This window comes from Phyllostomus discolor, chromosome 7 (genome assembly GCF_004126475.2).
Source record: "Phyllostomus discolor isolate MPI-MPIP mPhyDis1 chromosome 7, mPhyDis1.pri.v3, whole genome shotgun sequence".
Lineage (NCBI taxonomy): Eukaryota > Metazoa > Chordata > Mammalia > Chiroptera > Phyllostomidae > Phyllostomus > Phyllostomus discolor.
Window position 1 is genome coordinate 57390187 of NC_040909.2, and position 21245 is coordinate 57411431.

The 21245-nt window shown below is 39.4% G+C and overlaps 1 protein-coding gene across 5 annotated transcripts in view; it reads right to left on the minus strand.

The window, feature by feature from the left end:
* PRICKLE2 (prickle planar cell polarity protein 2) overlaps positions 1 to 21245 on the minus strand; it is a 338052-nt gene that overhangs the window by 87344 nt on the left and 229463 nt on the right. For all 5 annotated transcript variants that reach the window (XM_028518036.2, XM_036030991.1, XM_028518038.2 and 2 more), the window contains one exon: positions 6360 to 6543. In XM_028518036.2, the coding sequence (XP_028373837.1) occupies positions 6360 to 6543 (184 nt within the window). The remainder of the gene's footprint in view (positions 1 to 6359; positions 6544 to 21245) is intronic.

The window sequence follows — 21245 nt, forward strand, 5'->3', positions numbered from 1 at the left end:
GTGGCATATCTCAGGCACTGAGTAAGGTGGGTAGCAGAGCTCACTTCTTCAGCAGCCAGCCCTGAAGCCTACTTGGCGCATCAAAGATGTTAGAGTCAGGTGCCTCTGTCTGGGCCCCTATCCAAGCTGCTGACTCCACAGAGCCCGAAATTCATTTGAATGAGGGTTCACTTTTACAGCAACCCCACAACCAAGAACCTGGGGAATAGGAAGGCTTTATAAAGGCAGAATTCAAAATTATTTTATTAAAAGCCTTTGAGATAGCTGAGAAGGAATCCAGGGTTTCTGTTAAATCTATGATTAATCCATTTCCTCCATCCCCACCTAACCTTCTGTCTTGGATAGCCAACAGTTCCTTCTCCCCTCTTCCTGCCCAGCAGGGCAACAGTAATCAGTGTCACTTACTACAGCTTCACAAGAAGGGAGGAAAGGACACACCACTTTCTTGAGCAGCTCTGTGTGCAGACACCACAGTAGGATCTTTTTTTTTAAGGATCTTTGTACTATACACTCCTTCATTCAGGACCCAGATCAGCCCTGCAGTCTACAGTTCTAAGAGCATCTGCTCTTGGGTTGGGTTGTCTAAGATTGAATTGTCTCTGCTGCTCATTAGCTGTGTGGTCTTGGGCAAGTTCTTTAACTTCTCTGAGTCTTGCTTTACTCACTTCTAAATCAGAGACAGAAATAATAATTACCAAATAAGGTTGTTATGACATTTAAACAATCATGCAAAGTTAAAAGTGCTTGTGGGCACATAACAAATGTTTGAAGACAGTGTAGTAATTTTCTCCATGATCATCACCAATACCAAGAGTCAACTGAGGCTCTTGGAAGTTGAACAACTTTCCTGAGGTCAGAGAAGGATGGAGCAGCAACTAGATTTGCCTAACTCCAGAAGCCAGGCTCTTGACACAGGATTGGGGTGGTGACATCAATGGGTCCTTGGTGTGGAAACATGAAGGGCTTTGGTCAGACCCACAGCTCTACAACCCTGCCCAAACCCTGAGTCCTGGAGCTGAGAGTGCTGTGGTTGGTTGGTGCTGGAGCACAGTCCTTCACAAGATACTACCCTTCTCCTGCCCCTTTGCAACCTCAGACATCTATGAAGCTGTTAGACTGGTCAAGGGAATCTCCTTAGAACACAGAAAGAGATTTTTAAGAGAAGTATAGTGGGGCAGAAATCATTGATACAGAGTAATTTTTATGGAGAAACACAGTTTAAAGTATTTTAGCTTTCCCATGTGATGCAATCCTGAATACTTCTGGTTCTTCAGAGGCTCTTCAAAAATATTTGCTGGGTGGCTACTATATGTCAAGCACTGTGCTAGACACTGGGGGATTTCTAAAAAACAAAGCAGACAAGATCCCTGCCCTCCTGGATCTTAAAACAAAGTTGGAGAGTCAAATATTAAACCAAGAATTACAACAATAAGTACCTAATTACAAGTTTGATGGATGCTAATAAGGAAAATTTCTAGGACTGACATAGCATGTATTTGGAATCTAGGGGTGGTCAGAGAAGATACACATTTAATGTGACACCTGATGGATGAGCTGTAGTCACTAAATTAGAATCCACATAAAGAGTTTTATATATCCCCAGGAAAGATATTCTAGACTTCTCAGGGCTCAAAACCAACTAATTCATCCCATCTCTATGTAGAATTAGATGGTCCCTTTTGCCACAAATGGCAGAATACTTTGAAAGCCAAAAATTGGACAGTTACTCCAGATATCTACTCTTCATCTTTCCTGGGATGGTTTGAAGTGAAACCTGAGAGTTATTGACAAATAACCTAATCACCACTCTTTATATGCAGAAACAGTTAAGGTCAATGTGAAATTACTAACGTGTGGAGACCAAGGATTTGGGGACATTTATATTTGAGGATCCTCCACAGACATTTGCAGTATCCAGAACATTGATGGAAAGGACATTCACTCAGGAGAAACAAGCTGATGGCCTCTTCAGGCTTTTGTGGAACAGGGAGTAGAAGAACTAATATAAAAATCACACCCACATGGACCCAATGAAAGCCATCCACCTAGAGGATGCAGCAGTTACCACCTTGCTGAAGGGCAGTTTGGCACAATGAATCTAAAGCCTTAAAGAGCTTTACATGTGACCACTCTACCTATAGCAATTGTTCTTCAGGAGAGAAACAGGCAATTGTACAGGAAGGTTGGCTGCTGTCACCTTCTTTAATATTGAGGAAAGCAGCCCCAGATGCACATATTCAAAAATAAACCTTTGGCTCAGAGTTGCTCCATGGTGGTACTCTTGGTATTTGGGAGGGGTCAATTCTCCTTGGTACAGGTTCATCCGGTACACTTTCCAGGATGTTTAGCATCCCAGGCTCCTACCCATTAAAATGGCAGTGGACCCTCCAATCATTTTGACAATAACTACCTCTTCCCAAACATCCATTCCCAAATGCCACCTAGTGGTGGGTGATACAGCTCCAGGTTAGAAACTACCAATGGAAAACCAACCATATACCCATTCTATAGGACAACCTGGATCTAAATATACTGATAGAGAAAAACCTTCATAAAACATGAAGTGGAAAAAATCACAATAAGTGGATAGCATCATCACATTTTTGTCCAAGATAAAACAGAATTGTACTCTCATAAATATAGATACTTGTTACATACATGCAAAAAGTTGGGAAATGATTTTCTTTGGTTGGTAAAACTGAGTGATTTTTATCTGCTTTCCTAGAAGTTTCACATTTTTTTTTAAATGAAGAGTTCTTTGCTTTATAAAAGGAAAAAAGCAATTCTATTTTGAAGAACAAAAGGTGACCCACCAACTGCCCACTCACACCTCTCCAATTCTTTGCTGGGATAGCACGATCTGCCTCCGAGGGTACTGGTCTCTGCTCAAGTGGCCTGGGGTCACCACTTTTTACTCTACCAAACACCTGACCTCCTTACAAGGCAGCAGCTATTATGCTACAGAACATGGCAGATATTCAATAAATGTTTGTTGAATTGAGCCATCCTTTTTTGTCTCAATTGGGCCAGAATTTTGATGATGGATACTCCAGCTCTTAATATCACTTTCACCCAGTGGTATTCAATCCACCCCTCAGGGCACTGGGCAATGTCTGGAGACATGCTAGGTTATCCTAACACGGAGGGAGGGGCAGTGTAGGCTACTGGCATCTCTTGGGTAGAGTCCAGTGATGCTGGTAATTATCTTGCAGTGCACAGTAAGCCTTTAACAGCAAAGAATTATCCAGTTGAAAATGTCAATAGTGCCGAGACTGAGAAACACTGCTCACCATTTGCTTTTCTTATAAGTTGTTGAATATTTTCGAAGTCTTTCCTGAGGTTTTATGTACTACAAATTTATAACCACAGCATCTCTAGGAGACAGAACACATATTAACTGTTTGAGTTTAAAGAGAAATTGGAGTCTTATAGATGACTTCAGATGGTCAACCAGGGCGACTCCTGTCCTCTGTTCTGCTACTACAGGGCTGTCTGGGTGACACTAAACACCTCATGTGGAGAAAGCAAAGGATCTGAACAACGTCCCTGAAGAATTTTCATGTCAGTCATTAAAAATCACAAGATAAATGGCTGTGCCTTCTGGCATCATCTGTTATAATAAATACATTACTTTTCATATTATCTTAAGAAAGTTGGGTTTTACAGCTAATACATTTTTTCTAAAATTAAATGTCCATATTCAGGAGGACATTCCAAAATGGGAGGTGACTTTCATTTGCATTATATTTAATTGAAAGCATTTCTCAGAAGAAATAGAATAATAAAGAATATCACCTGAAGGTATATTTACCAACTCCACAATCAGGGACTAAAATGAAAGGTTTCTAATAAAAATGAAAGCATATTACTCTCAACCCTAACTAGTCTTTAGTATTTTGCCTCCAGTACAAAGCATTTTAAGATTCACTATAATTTTTCTTGATAGAAAAATGTTCTTTTTCTGAAACCAGAGACAACTAACATGATATTAAACATCAGAATTTTTATTAGTTAAAGGCATTTATGACTCAAACTTTTCTAATCTTAGAACATACTGTACAAGGTTTTTAAAATCTTCAAACCTATAAACAGTTCTGTAAGTTATAAACTTCAAAAGATCTCATAATTAAAAAATGTGAAGCCCATTTCTTTTATGCAACATGACCTCTTCAAATATCTTTAATATAGACTCATATTTTATTAGACAAATATAGAGCCTTTCAAATAACTTGAAGAGATAGTCTCTGAAGAACAATTTCCCTTTCTAATGATCTGTGTCATGGAGGTTTGAGTAAGTGTAGGGAATAGAGAAGACCATGCAAAAAGCAATAGAATTATAAGAAATAGGAATAGCCTTTCATCTGACATAATTCAAACCTCTTGTTTAATAGCATTAATCGTTTTCTTTCAAAACAAATCAAAGAACATTGTTTTATACTTCCCCAAAGGCGTTCATTTCAGATGAGTCAAAGTAGTCCCCAAAATACCATAAGCACTCATGTTGTGAACTGGTCAATTTTACCAAGAACTAGCTTCTGCAATGGTCTGTTCTTGGCTCAATAGAAAATTTTCTCTGAATCTGAACATCATAGACTGATGTTCAATCATCTTAGAAAAGAATCTGCCTAGGCAGGGAACTGAAAATAGCTTAACTTTGAAATTTCAGGGTACAATTTAGCAGGAAGTAAAGTGAACAAAAGATGGGTCTCTTAGAAGCTGCTGGAAATGAGGTTAGCAAGAAAATGAAACAAGCTCACAGATGTATTTAGGTGTGAAAACTCATTGCTCAAGTACCGGGGGCAGAATGTCAAACAAAGATACTCAGTTACCCACCACCTCATTTGAGTTTCTAGACAAACTCAAATACTTACATTCCTCTTAAATGTACTCTTTAATAACACAATCCTTACTAAAACAGAAGAAAATACATAACCTCAGCCTATAAACAGAAAACATTCTAATTTCTTCCTGCTAGTATGCAACACAGAATTCCCTTCAGTTCTCATGGAGATTATTTCCTGTGAAATAATGTTTCTATGAATGTTTCTATTTTGAGATATTTTACCCATGGTAAGAACTAGACTAGAGATGACAAAACTGAAGTATCTGCAGAATTTAGGAAGGTGACACAAAGGGATAAAGTGGACTTGGTGGGAGACTAGGGTGACTTGGAGAGATCAAACTCCATGTAGAAAGAATGGCCAGCTCTTGACTCAATAGCCAAAACACCAATCCTGGCAGAAATGAGATTTCAGATCCTCAAATTTTCCATATGTAAATATAAACTTTTAAAAAGCTTAATAAAAATTCCTAATTATTAAGGATTAGAAACTCATTAAAAAATTTAAACAACACTTTGATGACTAAAGAAACCCTGCTTGTAAGCTTGTTTTCATCAGCCAATTTGCAACCTCAATGTTGGAAGAAGAAAATGAGAAATGGCCAATCAAAGAGATATTATCAGGGTCCTATCCTTAAGTTGTTGATGAATCCTTGGTTCTTCCTTAATCATAAAGAACTTTATTCAAAAGTATGATCACATCTAAAGTTCCTATGTTAAAATTTCAGGTTTGTTTTTAACTTCAAAACATCCCATCAGACATAAAGATCTCCAGAGCAAGACACTCTCTGTGTCAGAGGAAGGGAATTGTAGTTAAACACTTAAGATCCCGGTAAACCTGTATCTAAAAGATGCACAGAAAAGATCATGAAAATGTCCAGCCAATAGCAGGGGCTTCTCGGCCAACACTGAAGCTGGTGGAAGAGAAAATTCCAAGTACTGAGAAATGCAAAGTAGAGGCTGTATATCACTGAGAAAAATGCAATGAAACAGAAAGAAACCAAGTCATCTCATCTAGCCAATAATATTTACAGCCTGTGGGTAGTGCCAAAATATTTCAGGAAATGCCAATGTCTTTCTTTGTAAAGCAAGGCCAACTGTAATATTTAAACAGAGCACATATATATCACTGGGGAGAATAGGCGAATCTACATTTCCTCACTCTGCTTTACAATGAATCTTACCATTAAGATTCATGGCCAAGGCAGGACTCCCTTCCCTCTCCAAAACTGAAGTTTCATTCTCTAATGTTTCAAAGCCAACATTTCTGAGAAATTTCTGGACTATCTTCTGTTAACCCTTCATGGCAGTACAGAATGAATAAGTATGGCTTGCACAAGGTTCAGCTTCAATTCTCTTTCTCATTTCCCATTGTGCTCCCAGACATCTTCAACCCATGGAAGCCCCAACCACTTCTTTCAACCAGTCAAGTCAACTCTTCATTTTAAGCTGGAATGAAGCAAGATGGGTAAGAAAAAGGTAAAAGCCAAGCCACAATTGCCCTCATCAAGGACAGTACCTGTTCAGGCTTCAACCCAGGTGGGACCCAGGCATACTCTTCCAAGGCGCAGCCTGAGTCATCATCTGAGGTCGAGTTCCTCTGGAAGTCAAACATGAGTTTGCTGACGGTCTTCTCCATCTCCAGGGGCATCACTGTCACCATGTGCTCCTCCTGAGGGCACTTGCAGTGCAGACAGATCTTCCTGAGAGCAGCAAAAATGGGAGGTGAGAAGGAGGGCAAAAAAAATCTATTTTTTCAATTGACCGGCAGATCCCTAACCCTTGGATCCCAAACTATAAGCATATCCCTTGATAACTGGCTTTTGGCAAAAGCATGTAAAGGAACAACCCACAGCAAGTCTGTCTTTGTAATTGGCATGGCACTGTGCATGGGGAAACACCGTGGAAGGTCAGAGACCACCAGACAAACATGCTAAGGAGTTTAAACACAGAGTTCAACCTTTCCTTCTAAATCAATACCCCAAGAGGAATGTTAAAATAGTTTTTATTTTTACTAGGTAAAACACTGAAGATAGACCATGACTACAATTTCCTTGACTGTAATAGCAATTAAATAGACAATACATATGCTGGCCAGTAATATTACCAGTAGATTTAACAAATACTGATTATATACCATTTTTATAAAAGATGCTTAGACCTTGGAAAGTGGATGTGGCTTTAAAAAGAACTGTAGGTGAGATTTTCTATACAAAGAACAAAAACATTTTTTCCCCCACTAAACAAATCTGGTTCTAAGATTTCACAAGAAAGACATTTTCACCTCCACTGAAGACACACTAGACTTAAAATTCTAATTAGAATCCTAAATCTTCACTACATTGGTCATTTTTAATATGCATTTTTAATAAGAGGACCATGCATATGAATTACTTCAAAAGTTAGCAGCCAACAAGGAAAAGCTCCCCCGAAAATTGAACATTTCTTTTTAAGTTTATCTGTTCCATTTTCTTTTTTTTAAGATTTTATTTATTTATTTTTTAGAGAGGGAAGGGGGGGAGAAAGAGAGAGAGAGAGAGAAACATCAATGTGCGGTTGCTGGGGGTCATGGCCTGCAACCCAGGCATGTAGCCTGACTGGGAATCAAACCTGCGACACTTTCTGTTCCATTTTCCATTGCTACACAAATGATGAAGCAATAAAAAGATTCATGTCAATAACACAAAAGTGTTTCTAGCTTCCATCAACAAAATAGAGAATAAAAATATGGAGGAAATTTTAAAGAAAATAAGCTGCTGTATGTATACTCTCATCTTTATGATTCGTTCCAGTGGCACCTTATAAAAAGCAATGAAGAGTCCATAATCCTATTCCTCATGTGTCTAAATTTTTTGATAACAGTTTTGTTAAGATATACTTCACATGCCATAAAATTCACCATTTTAAAGCATACAATTCAGTGGCTTTTAGTATGTGCAAAGAGTTGTAAAATTATCACCACTGTCTAATTTTAGAACATTTTCATCACCCCCAAAAGAAAAACTGTGTACATTAGCAGTAACTTCCCACATTCGCTTTCCCTCAGGTCCTGACAACCACTACTAATCTATTTCTATTTCTGTGGTTTGCCTATCTGGAATAAAAGGAATCATACAATATGTAGACTTTTGAAATTGGCTTCTTTCATATAGCATGATGTTCTCAAGGTTCATCCATGCTGTAGCATATGTCAATTCTTCATTCCCTTTTATTGCAATATAATATTCCATTATATATTTTATGTATCTATTTATCAGTTGGTAAGGTTTAGATAGTTTCCACTCTTTGACTTTTGTGAATAATGCTTCTTTGAATATTTATGTATAAGTCTGTGTGTGTGTATGGACATATGTTTTCAAGCCTCTTGGGTAGATACCTAGGAGAATTGTTGGGTCCTATGGTAACTTTCAGCTTAATAATTTGAGGAACTGTCAAACTGTTTTTAAAAAATATATGAACTATTTTACATCCCCACCATCAATGAATGAGCATTCCATTTTCTCCATTTCCTTGCTACACTTGTTATTTATTGTCTTTCTTTTTGATTGCTGCCATCCTAGTGGGTGTGAAGTGGTATCTTATTGTGGTTTTAATTTGTACTTTCTTAATAGCTAATAATGTTGAGCATCTTTTTATGTGCTCATTATGTATCTTTGGAAGAATGTCTATTCAAATCCTTAATCTTTTTAAAAATTGTTATTTGTCTTTTATTATTAAGTTATAAGCATTCTTTATACATTTCCTGGATACAAATCCTTTATCAGATATATGATTTGCAAAAATTTTCTTCCATTATGTAGGCTGTCCTCACTTTCTTGATGATACCTGTTGAAGAACAAATGTTTTTTTATTTTTATGAAGTCTAATTTTTTTTTCTGTTGTTGCTTGTGCTTTGAGGATAAAATTTAAGAAACCACTGCCTGACCCAAGGTCATAAAGATTTATTCCTGTATTTTCATCTAAGAGTTTTATGGTTTAGCTTTTACTCATATATTTGGACCTATGTTCCATTTTGAGTTAATTTTCACATATGGTGTGAAGTAGGAGTCCAAATGCATTCTCCTGTGGCTATCCAACTGTCCCACAACCATTTGTTAAAAGTCTATTTTTCCCCATTGAATTGTCTTGGAATTCTTGTCAAAAATCAACTGATCATAAATTAAAGGTTTACTTCTGGACTTTCAATCCCTTTCCATTGATCTGTATGTTTATCCTTATGCCAGTTCTACACTGTCTTCATTATGGCCATTTTATAATAAGTTTTGAAATTGTGAAGTGGGATGCTTCCAACTTTGTTCCTCCTTTAAAAAACTGTTTTGGTTCTTCTGGTCCCTAGCATTTGTATCGTAAAATATAAATTTTAGGATTAGCTTGCCAATTTTGGCAAAAAAATCCTGCTGGGATTTTGATAGGGATTGCACTGAACCTATACATCAATTTGGAGAATATTGCTATCTTAACAATATTAAGTTTTCCAATCATGAGCAAAGGATGTCTTTTCCTTTATTTCTGTATATTTTGATTTCTTTAATGCTATTTTATGGTTTTCCATTATAAATCTTGCACTTCTTTTGCTAAATTTATTTCTAAGTAATTTATTCTTATTAATGTCATTGTAAATAAAATTGTTTATTTTTTTCAGATTGTTACTATACAGAAACACAAATGATATTTGTACATTGATTTTCCATTGTGCAATCTTGCTGAACTTGTTCATCAGTTCTAATTGTATGTGTGTGCTTTCCTATACACAAGATCTTGTCATCTGTGAATAGACACAGTTTTATTTCTTCCCAGTCTTCTGTCTTCTATGTCTTTGTCTTGCCTTATTGCCCTGGCTAGGACCTCCAGAGCAATGGTGACTATAAGTGTCATGTGTGGACATTCTTGTCTGGCTCCTGATCTTAAGGAAAGGCAGCCCATTTTCCACCATCAAATACGATATAACTGTGGGCTTTTTGTAGCTGTCCTTTATCACATTGAAGAAGTTTCCTGCTATGCTATTTTGCTGAGTGTGTGTTTTGTTTTGTTTTGATCACAAAAGGGTACTGGATTTTGAGTGCTTTTTTAGCACTGATTGAGGTGATCAGTTGGTTTTTGTTTTTATCCTATTAATGTCTTGTGCCTGAATTCTGACACCCAAAATGTACTGAAGAAACAAAATCAGTTTAGTCCAGCCAAATCAGGCTTGTCAGATTCCCCCACTTCCTGCTTTTTATCAGACCAAAAATACAGACAGACCGATGCACACGTGGATCTGGTTTGCATCTCCAAATTCAAAGACATTTCATCCAAACCCTGGCTGTTCCTTTTAAAAACGGAGCTCATTTTAACAGTAACTAACTAATCAGTTACTTTAAAGAAGTCCGAGGTTTGAGGAAGTTGTCCAGTTTTTTTCCCCTCCAGAACCTTTTATGCCAGCTTATGACTTAAGAAAAAAAGTTTTAGTGTGTTTAAGCAAATTTAGGTAGTTCTTCAATGACTAATGTGTTTTTACTAGAAAGTTGTACTTTAAAAACAAAAAGTAGAGGATTTTTTTTTTACCAAATTGAGATTCTAGAATAGTCATCATTGAAACTTATTCAGCAATGTAGGGAGAAGCACAATATTTAAAGCTGGATGGATGTGATCTGATGAACTAAAACTCCAGGAGAAAAATAAAAAGATAAGAAGAACATGAACCATAGAATTATAGAACTAGAACAAGTCTCACTAAGTAGAAGCATGAACATAAAAGAAAGGGGGGGACAACAAATAACTGTCAAGCACCTACCAGGCAGTGCTCTAGGCATTTGAGATATCTCAGTAAAAACAGATCCCTGCCTTCCTGGAACCTATGTTCTTTTTTTTTAGATTATATTTATTTATTTTTAGAAAGAGGGAACAGGAGAAAGAGAGGGAGAGAAACATCGATATGTGGTTTGCCCTCATGCACCCCTCACTGGGGCCCTGGCCTGCAACCCAGGCATGTGCCCTGGCTGGGAATCGAACCAGTGACCTTTTGCTTCACAGTCCAGAGCTCAATCCACTTGGCCACATCAGCCAGGGCAAAACCTGAGTTCTTAGAGAGGGAGAAACATACAATACAATAAGCAATAAACATTAACAAATTCAATCATTTAGTCCATGAAAGGCACTAAGTGCTACAGAAAACAAGAAAGACGAGGCAGGAGGGTGATCAGGATTGGGGTATGGGCATTCATGAGCAGAATGCACAGCAATGGCCAGAGAAAAGTTAAGAAAGTTAAGCAACTTTCTTAAGCATTACACAAAGAATTCCAGCTTCATACATCAAGAAAGAGAATACCACCACCTCACTTTCCAGAGAAGATGACAAAGGCACAGAGAGGTTAAGCAATATCAGCTCTCAACAGCAAGTAGAACAGAGATTCAAAGAAGGATCTGACTCCTAAACAAAAACAATTACCTATAGACAGCATATCTGATTCCAACCACAGAATATTCTTTTATTCCTGAATAGCAAACACATTCAGAAAAATCAAAACCAAAAAGGAAAAAAAGGAAAGAAAATAAAAGTGGTAAATCGAAGCCAGGAGGACCTTGTACTTCCCTGCCAGCTGCCTGACTTCCATCCCCATTTATAACTAACAGGTATTCCTGTGGCAAAGCATTTTTATTTGTAAAGGATTTTCAACCTCAGAGTGGTTTCATCACAGCCTTTGAGCCTCACAGACTAATTTAATGACTTCTGTTTACAAATGGGGAACTCAAGGCCCAGATGCTCAGAAAGAGCAGAGGGCCAGAGGTAAAGCCAAGAGGATTTCTCTTGACCCTCCTGTGTCTCTCCCCATCTTGGCAAAATGCACACAACCCCCAACAGCTCTTTGTCGCACTGATTAAAGCTTTTCAGGAGTGCGTGGGGAAGTATATGATTTGCTCTGTTTTTTCCCCCCAAACAGACATTTATGAAAATAGAACCTGCTAGTAAAGCAGAATTTCATTAAAAAAAATACAACCATATAAAGCGTTCATTGGTTTCATTCTGTCAGAGTTGACATTCTACCTGCACATAATTGGATTTGTGAATGACAAGTTTCCAAGGAATATGGCATGATTCAGAGAGCAGAGATCCTGCATTCCCTCTTCTTCTTTCCCTCTACCCAGTAACAATGCCCCTCTACATACCCCCAACCCCCACACAAAAAGTTGCAGTTATTAATTCATTCGCTTTCACATTCAGAAGCTACAATCCACTCTTCCATGGAATAAACAATACCTGCAGGTGAGGCTCTCTTTTTAACTATTTTAAAGTACTCTGGTCATCTGCACTGGTGACCATGCTGTTTGGAGGACGACTCATCTAATCAAGTAACTCACTTATCATGATGTGGAATGATTCATTATAAAAAGATTGGGTGTGTGCCTGGGGGGTTCCTCATCCTTGAGATGTTGACAGGTTATTTACAACACTAAACTCTCAACCATCATGCCTTGCTTGTGTGAGAAGTGACAGAATGAAGGCAAAAAGAAATCTTCCTTTATCATTTGATTCTGATGAGTTCAAGTCATAAACTGCAGCATTCTAGATTTGCATGGGATTGTAATAATCATTAAGTCCCTTTAAAATTTTTTCTTCTCTCTCTCTCTTTCACTCTCCCCCCTTTTTAATGAGAGGAGTATATCTTTTGCAGAAGAACTTACATATGGAAATACATTTAATATACAACACAGAGTTGCCCATGTTGATGTGAGGGAAGGAGATCCTGAACTCAATTTCTCTCAAGCTCAACTTCCTTCCCAAACTCCAGGCATTTCCATTGTCCTAAGGATCCAAGGTTCTAAAGACACAAGGATGGAAGCCAGCACACTGCCTTGGATTCCTCTAGGTCGTTTCCAGTACTTATCAAAATACAAAATAGGTGCCCAATAATTTGATAGAAGAGAGAGAAAAGGAGGAAGAGAGAGAGAGTAATGATTCTAGTCATGGAAAATTGCATATCTGGTTGCCAGAACATTCCAGGGAGATGATTCAGGAGTAGTGATGTGCCAAGTGACTTCGATTAGGCAGGTCTGACACAAGGCCAGGAAGTGCATTTCCACCAGCACCCCAGGTGACTCTGACCACGCTCTTCTGTAGCTAGCCTCCTAGTTAGAAAGTGCTGCAGAGCATAGTCTGAAAACCAGTGTGTGTTCTACCAACATAACTCATGGTCTCAGCAACTATGGGCAATATACATTAAAAAAAAACTGTTTCAGGGGATCTACGCCAAATCCTTCTAATTGCCATGTCTTAAACTCTTGCATCACTAAGCCCACCTGCCACGCAGCTGGGTACTCACTGGGACACACATGTAAAAGGTGCTGGTGAAAGACAAGACCACACCAGACACCAGAATGGTGTCTCTCATTGCCAGCCTTGCCATCTGTCTTCCTCCCTTTCACCTTACCCATGGTATGGGTTTGTCTGTCCCAAGTCCATGGCAAGATCAGGTTCAGGCTACTTTTATGCATAGCATTAAGGGGTAGACTGCTTAAAGAGTGGCTCAGCCCCAACACAAACCAAGTGATTGATGAGGAATATGCACAGTGATGAACTCAACATGGCAATACCTCAGTCAGCTGAGATCAGGCATGGGAAAATATACTTTTGTTAAAGACAAAGTGCTAAAATAACCCAAAAGCCTCCACATCTTTCTGCTAAATAACAGATGTGTCCTAGGTATTTAAATTCTTTCATGACTCCAGCTCATGAAAGGCAAAGAATAACTCCTTTTATTTTTAATAAGAGGAAATCTTTTTCTCCTTATTATAATTTAAAGTTACTGCTCCCTTATCCTTAAAAAAAAGCAACACACAATTAATGTAGAAAAGGATCAGGAATTACAAATTATAGATAAGCCAGAAGAAAAATATTTCAAAACACTCACAGTCCCAGAGATAATCACTGTTAAACAGAAACAGCTGCTGATCCTCTTTTTCCCTCATGTTAAGAAACTGGAGGCCAGATTTCATTCTATGTGTTCACCATCAGCAAGTACCAAGAGACAAGACTCTGGCCTGGAATGACAAGACATGAGCCAGAGCCACCCACACGTGCACACACAATACTCTCAGCAAATAGCTGCGCATTATTCAATTCTGATAAGTGGGTTTATTCTGATCTGGAGCCCTGTAGCCAGCTCAGAGAATTCATTTACATAGTCTGGAAGATGCTGGAAACATGGGGATTACATATATATATATATCTCAAAATTCAGTTAGGTCCCTCAGATAAAAAACATCTGAAAGCCAGATTTCAACATCTATCAACTTTCAGTTTTCTGTGCAAGTGGGGAAAGATGGGGCATGGACAATTTAAAACCACCATGCATTGGCTCTGAATTGCATCTCTTACACCAGTCACATACTCTCAGTGCTGCAATAACTTACGTCACCTCAAACCACCCAGCAGACCTGTCCTGGCAGGATTGGCTCAAGAGCAGCTGGGCAGGACTCTGGCTTTTTTAGTCTGTTCTGCCTAGTTTCCTTGGGTTTCCAGTGAGAGTACCATGTTTTCACATGCCATGCAAAGCACCAGCTTAAAATGAGCCAAAAAATTATTCTGAGTTTACTGCCCTTGGGAATACCTTTCCCAGGCTTCAGGAGGTATGTAAGTGTTTAAGTAAGTGTTTGGGGTGAAGAGGGGTTTTACTGGATTGCAGGCTGCCTGGAAATAAGTGAATAAAGAGACAGTGGTTGTACTTAACAAAAAAGGCATGACCCTGCTGTGCTTAAGTGAGCCAGTGAGAACTAGAAGCAAGGTCCCCCTGTCCTAAGATACTATTGAGATAATCCTGCCCCTCACCATGAATAAGTCAGAGTTGTCAAAACTGAGCTGTCATAAAGAACACAAGTTGTTCCTCTCCAAAACTGCGTGGGTCACAGAATTATGACCCACACACAAGGCTTCAGCTTCCACCTTCCACCCCACCCTCCTCCAAACACAAGTGGAGGATCAGAATGGCAGAGGAAGGTAGGAAAAATATATTTGTGGGGGCTGGCCTGAAATGAAATGATGGTGCTCCAAGAGGTGAAAGTCTGTTCCCAGAGGATCAAGGACTCCAGACAACAGGTCTGATTTCCAGGGCCCTGACCCCTGCCTTCCACTCCCACAGGAGGTGCTTTGGTACAGGAGGACCACAGGTCAGGCTGAATACAGTGGCTGTATTTCTACTATCAACATAATTTCTTATATTTATGGAGAATTTATAATAGTCATATTATTTTTACAGTTTATCTCATTTATTCATTCTCACCAGTCCTATAAAATTAACATTTTTATCCATTTCACAGCTATAAAAATTTAGGCTATGAACTTATAAGCCACTTGACTGAAGTCACACAAATTAGAACCTACGTCCTCTGACTTTAAAACCAGTGCTCTTTCTACCACCTTGTTTTGGGTGGACAAATCTTCCTTCTTTTCTTCTGTGTATTTTTTCCATGCTTCTCTTCACCCATATCCATCCATCCATTCATATTCATCTATCCATCCCTACATACATACATACATTCATACATACATACATATTTATCCACCCATCCATCCATCCATCCATCCATATCCAATGAAATATTCAACCTACCAACCAACCATCCAAGCAGACAATAGCAGTTGAGCATCTACTGTGTTCCAGACACTTTACTAAGATGCTGGGTATAGAGCACTGATAAATATAGACAATAACTCTAACTTCATGGGTCTTAGAGTCAAGAGAAAGAGACAGACAACAGTCAGGTAGACAAATAGATAAATCTGCTGTTTATAAATAGTGTTAAGTATCACGATGGAAACAAACAGGGAGAGGAGAAAGAGAGGGACTGAGGATGGACCAGGAGAGGACTCCCCACTGATGTGACATCTGAGCTGCAACTAGAAGAGCAAGTATGAGGCAACTCTGAGAAAAACCAGGAGACAGTTTTCTGGGCACAGGGAAAGCAAGTACAAAGGCTCTGAGGTGGGAAAGAGTTTGGTATGAGTCATTCTCAGGAGGTGGTGTGTGTCCTCCCCTTTCCCATCACTATCTACATTGATGACAGCGACCCAACTGGCTGAGCCACTGCCTGTCCCAAAGCTCAAGCACGGATGTAAAATTTAGGGGATGGTGCCATCCTAGTGGGTGTAAGAAAGTTCTTCTCCATTCTCCTGAATTCCCTTCTCCTTAGAATTCTTATATCCCTCTGTTCTGATACCTAGACATCAGCATATCCTATTATCTTCCAGCCACAATATTTTGTTTTCCTTCCATTCTTGGTAGTCTGAATGAGGGACTCAGGCATGAACCTTGATACTTGCCATGTCTGGAAGCAAGATTTATATCTCTATGAGAAAGGAATAATGGTTTCCTAATAAACACACAAGTTAAAGGGCGGAGACCATGACAGGGCCAGCTGGGTAGGAGGCTGCTATGTTCTGAGAGCCAAAACCCTGCTGCCTGGCCCTGCCCAACTCCCTGTCCTCCACCTGGGCTCCAGCGGCTCTGGCCATCTGCACCAAGTGGAGCTTCTCTCTCCCTGGTGCTGCCAAAGCTGATCTAGGATAATTTTCAGTGATAGTTGTTTCTTCTCTTAACTTATATGTCAATTCATACTTCAGTGAAGAAATATACAGTATCCTGATTTAGATTAATTATCTTGCAATTTTTGAGCAGTGGAAACACATTAAGTCTATCGGATGACTTTTCATATTTTGGACATCTCTTACCATACTTATATTTACAGGTATGATGTCTCAGCAATTGAGAGATGTGGTCATAAATTGAGTTCCCTCAGAATCAGATCCTCAAAATGTATCTGAGCATAATGAAGTTTGGGAGGTAATCCCTGAAAGTCCTAATAGGGAATTGGAGAAGGAAAGCAGGGAAGGGAAGGATGTGAACATTTGATAAGGGCATGAGCAGGCTGAAGCTTTGGGCAACTATGACTGTGACTCATTTCAGGTGAGGAGGTATAGGAGATGGCATAGAACATTCCTCAGAGATGTTCCATTGGGAAGTTAAGAATGCAGTGGTACTTATCCATCAAGTCCCAACAGTCCATGGGTGAAGACGACTCCTGGGGCTCTCTTGCCACACGTGCAAAAGAGGACAGTTCAAGCAAAAAGGCTACAGTTTCTACTGACACAGGAACTATGGGTCAGAATAGTGAGTGCCAAGGGGGAAGAAGAGAATGTCAAAAATATTTGCTGCTGGCAGCTGTACTTATTTAAAAAAATTCACTGAACATCTACTATGTAGTATGTATTCTGGTAGGTATTGCAAGGAATTAAAAGAAACAAACAAAAACAGTAAGGGATCCCTATCTCCCTGGGATACAAAGGTGTACATATAGCCACAAAGAGCCAGGCCACAACTTTCAAAGTGAAGAGTACTTGTGGGGATGTTTAAGAGAATGCCTTTGTTCTGAGGAGATAGATGCTGAAATATATACAGGTACAGGATGATGCTGGCAATTTATTCTCAGATGCTCCAGCAATAATAATAAGGCATGAACATGGGGTGGTAAGGAGGAGGAATAGGAAAGGGTGGGGTGAGCGAGAGAGAGAGAGAGAGAGAGAGAGAGAGAGAGAAGCACAAATGTGGCAAAATGCTAACAATGGAGAAATCTAAAAGGGTTTATGGAAGGTTATTACATTATTCTTGTAAGTTCTCTGGAACCTTGTGATTTCTCAAAATAAGTTTTAAAACAAACAAAGGTAAAAATTACTTTGACTTTGCTGTTAGGTCAATGATTACTAGAAAACCTACCATGTGCCAGACACTGTGCTACAGAGAGTTTCTATTAATACGAAGTCAGAGAGGGCCTCCCTGAGGAAGCTGCACCTGAAGTGTGCTGAGCAGCAGGTTGCTAGGCAAAGAGAGAAGGAAGGGGCATTTCTGACAGGTAAGTAAAGGCATGGCAGTGGGACAGAGAATATGGTGTCATTAAGGTATTGAGAGGCGTCTTAGAGGGTGACAAGATGGCAGTGGGGAATGACCATGCAATCCATGGGAAGGAGTTTTGACTTTATTGCAAATGTGTTCGCAGCCAGTGAGGGATCTGCCCACCAAACACCAGCTAGCTAAATTCAGCATGGTGATGAGGGAACCTGCAAAGGAGAAAAGCCTGGCCACTAATGGTGTCTCCATAGCAACATTGCTACCTGCTTCATCATGTTTCTACCAAAAGTGGTATGAATCTAGAGTAGCTCTGATTTCCTTAGCTGCTGTCAGACTCACTGCCCTGCTAAGATCAACCAAGGTGGATGAATGGTGGTTACTCCTTGTGGATAGATTCCTCCACTTCACTTTGTCTACAGGCTAACTGATTTTACAGCATATCTGTCTTTGCTTCATTGGATACTTAGCACAGCAAGCTCCTAGAGCTCCTCCTTTGAAGACAAGTCCTTCTGAGAAATGACTGCAAACCATCTAACTCTTTGCCTCCAAACTTCAAGGTAAGAACTGGAAGATGCCACAGAAAAGAGAGAGATACCTTTCTCTCTTTCTCCTCCATGCCATCTGCTGAGGGTGTTGTTAAGTCTCTAGCTACCTTGTGGCAGAAGCTGGCTAACCTCATGTAGACAAGAGATAAGACATTAAATATGCCCTATGTACTTAAAGACAGTATATATAGTGCAGTGGATTAAGACCTTAGATTCTGGAGGTGTAGTGACTTGGGTTCAAAACTTAACTCTGCCATTACATTAAGTTGCTGTCAGAATTAAGTAACTTAATATGTACAACATGCTTGGTATAGTGAAATCTGACTATGTTTGCTGGACCCTATGCTATGTGTAGGAATATAAAATAACACAAACAAGTAAATAAAAATTGTCATGGTTCTTGCTGTCTAGAAGTCAATCTAGGCCCTAGTAATATATTCTAGTTAGGATGGAAACAGATCAATGGAAAACAGAGAGGTGATGAACAAGTCATTTTTACGTCTTTCTGAAACACCTACTATATACTAAAAGTGTGCTAGACTAAGCAAGGTAAATTTGATTACCATCCTTACCAAAGGATTACTAAGCCTTTACCACACTTTCAATATTTTCAGATCACATAAGTAACCCTTTGTCCTTACCAAGATACAATCAGGTAGACAGTTTGGGTATTAAATGAATGGCCCCTGGATTAATCAAGCACTTTAGAGCTTACTGTGCACTTTTAATTCACACAATTCTGTGAATTGTCAAAAATCTCTGTAAGGTCAATCAGAAGAACAAGGGTGACTAATGCCATGTAATAGATGGAGAAAGTGTAGCCCAGACAGGCCATGTGCTGTGGTTGTTCTACTAAGTGTTGGAGTGTCTACAACTTCAAATCTACTTCATTTCCCACTAAGATAGGGGAGGTAAAGCCAGTCTGGTTCCATTACTAGGGTATGATTTTTCCCCACTTTTGATGAAAATATTTTCTAAGCAGATGCTAGCCTCTGCGCTGAGCTCTTTCTATGTATTTGTTATTTAAACCCCAAAACACAGTCTGAGATTGAAATTAGTATTATCCTCATTTTACAGATGGTAAAACCAAGGCTCACAGACTTTCTGTAACTTACCCAAGTCTCACAGCTAGGAGACAATAAAAATGAAAATGCAAACCCAAATCTGCTGGACCCCAAGGCTCTTCACCAAATGCCTGAACACCTTTTTGAGGCCCATTCAGACTGACTGCCATGGTCCCTTAATCCATGTAAAACAAGTTGTGCTTTTGTCCTTGTACACGTAGAGGCCCCCAAATCACTGGCAAGTCATAGGAAATTCTTAAGTGGCTGCTTATTAATAACATTTTCAGTTTATATTAGGCCGCCTTTCATCCAGGGGAACTCAGCCATCTCCATACACAGAAAAGCACTGAAATCCAGTCATTTCTGGAGTGGACAGGGGCCAGCTGGCAAGAGCATTCCTCAGGGGCTTGGCTTGTGGGGATTCTGGCAATGGTCACACCCTTCAAAACTTGACAGGGGCCCTTTACTATTCGAGCTGAAGGGCTCAAGGCAAAAACTTCCCAGAAATCCATGTTTCTCAGTGAATGAGGCCAAAGGCTCAAGATGACCCCAGCAGTCTCAGGAAATAAGAGCATCAAGAAATTGGGTGTTTCCCAAAAATTGACGCTGAGAGTAAAGCCCCTCAATTCAGATGGAGTTAGAAGCAACAGAGAAAGGTGTTATTTTCAGGAGAACCCTGCTTCAGTCAAATCCAAGGAAAAAAACAAGTTTCTCAGGGTTTCCCTTAGCAGGAACAGGCAAAAAAGGCAAGATGATGACTTTTCTTGTTCAAGCTGGATCTATAGAAAGGTTTTTGCAGTTTTGTTAAGAGACATTCTACATCAGTGAGAGGACAGAGGGGAGTATGCAAAGAAAATAACACTTCTTGGTTTCATGTTTTGTTGGAAAGAAGCCCTTGATGAATTGAATTTACATGTTCTACAGGCATAAAGTTTTGAAATTATTGAAAATTTATATATTCAGATTTGACAAGGTGATGGTTGAAGGATATCTGCCCCTAGGTGCACACGGCTCCCCCTCCCGTCTCCTTCCCTGCTCCAAAGCCTGTTAGATGTAGCAAGGCCCTCACACGCCTGGTGTAGTTGATACAATGAACACCACCAGCCCAGGGTCTGGGCTGCCTTGTACATGGGATAAGTCCCAGTCATTTATTCATCACCCCGTCTCACCATATCTGTATCTTCCCTCCCCTAGTCCATTTCATCATTACCTCCTGCCTGGGCTATGGCAATAGCTACTTCTAATTCCCAGTTCTCAGTCTCGCTCCTCTAGAATCTATTTTCTAACAGCTGTTTGTTTTAAAATAATCGTGATAATACTCAATAATCCTGTTTAAAATGTGCCATTAGCATGCCTACACAATTGGAACAAAGTACACAATCATTAACCCTGGTCTACAACATCCAATATATAATCTGGCTCCTTCCTCCCTCTCCAACTTCATTTTGTCCCACTGCCCATCTTGTCTACCACATTTTAGCCTCATTGACCTTTCATTGTGTTTTGAACTTGCCAAGGCCATCCCTCTCTTAGGTTCTTTGCAGTGGCTGTTCCTCTGCCTGGAATATCTTCCGTTCCACTCTTTATGACCTGGCCTCCTTTTCATTATTCATTTCCTCACTCATAGGTACCTCCAACAAATTACCTATAAAAAATATCCCATTTCCCCTTCTCATTTACTATCTATTCTATTATTCTTAAATTTTTTCCTTAACATTTTTCACCATTAGAAACTACCTTACTTGTTGATGAGTCTACTATGTTTTCCCCACTGTAATGTAACCTCTGTAAGGTCAAGGAGCTTATCTTGTATCTAGGACAATGAGCAATGAGTTAAAAATTTTGACTTTCAAATGCCTAAACCCAGAACCTACCTTGATAATTCTGAACCAGCAGGCTATGGATCCTTCATGGGCAT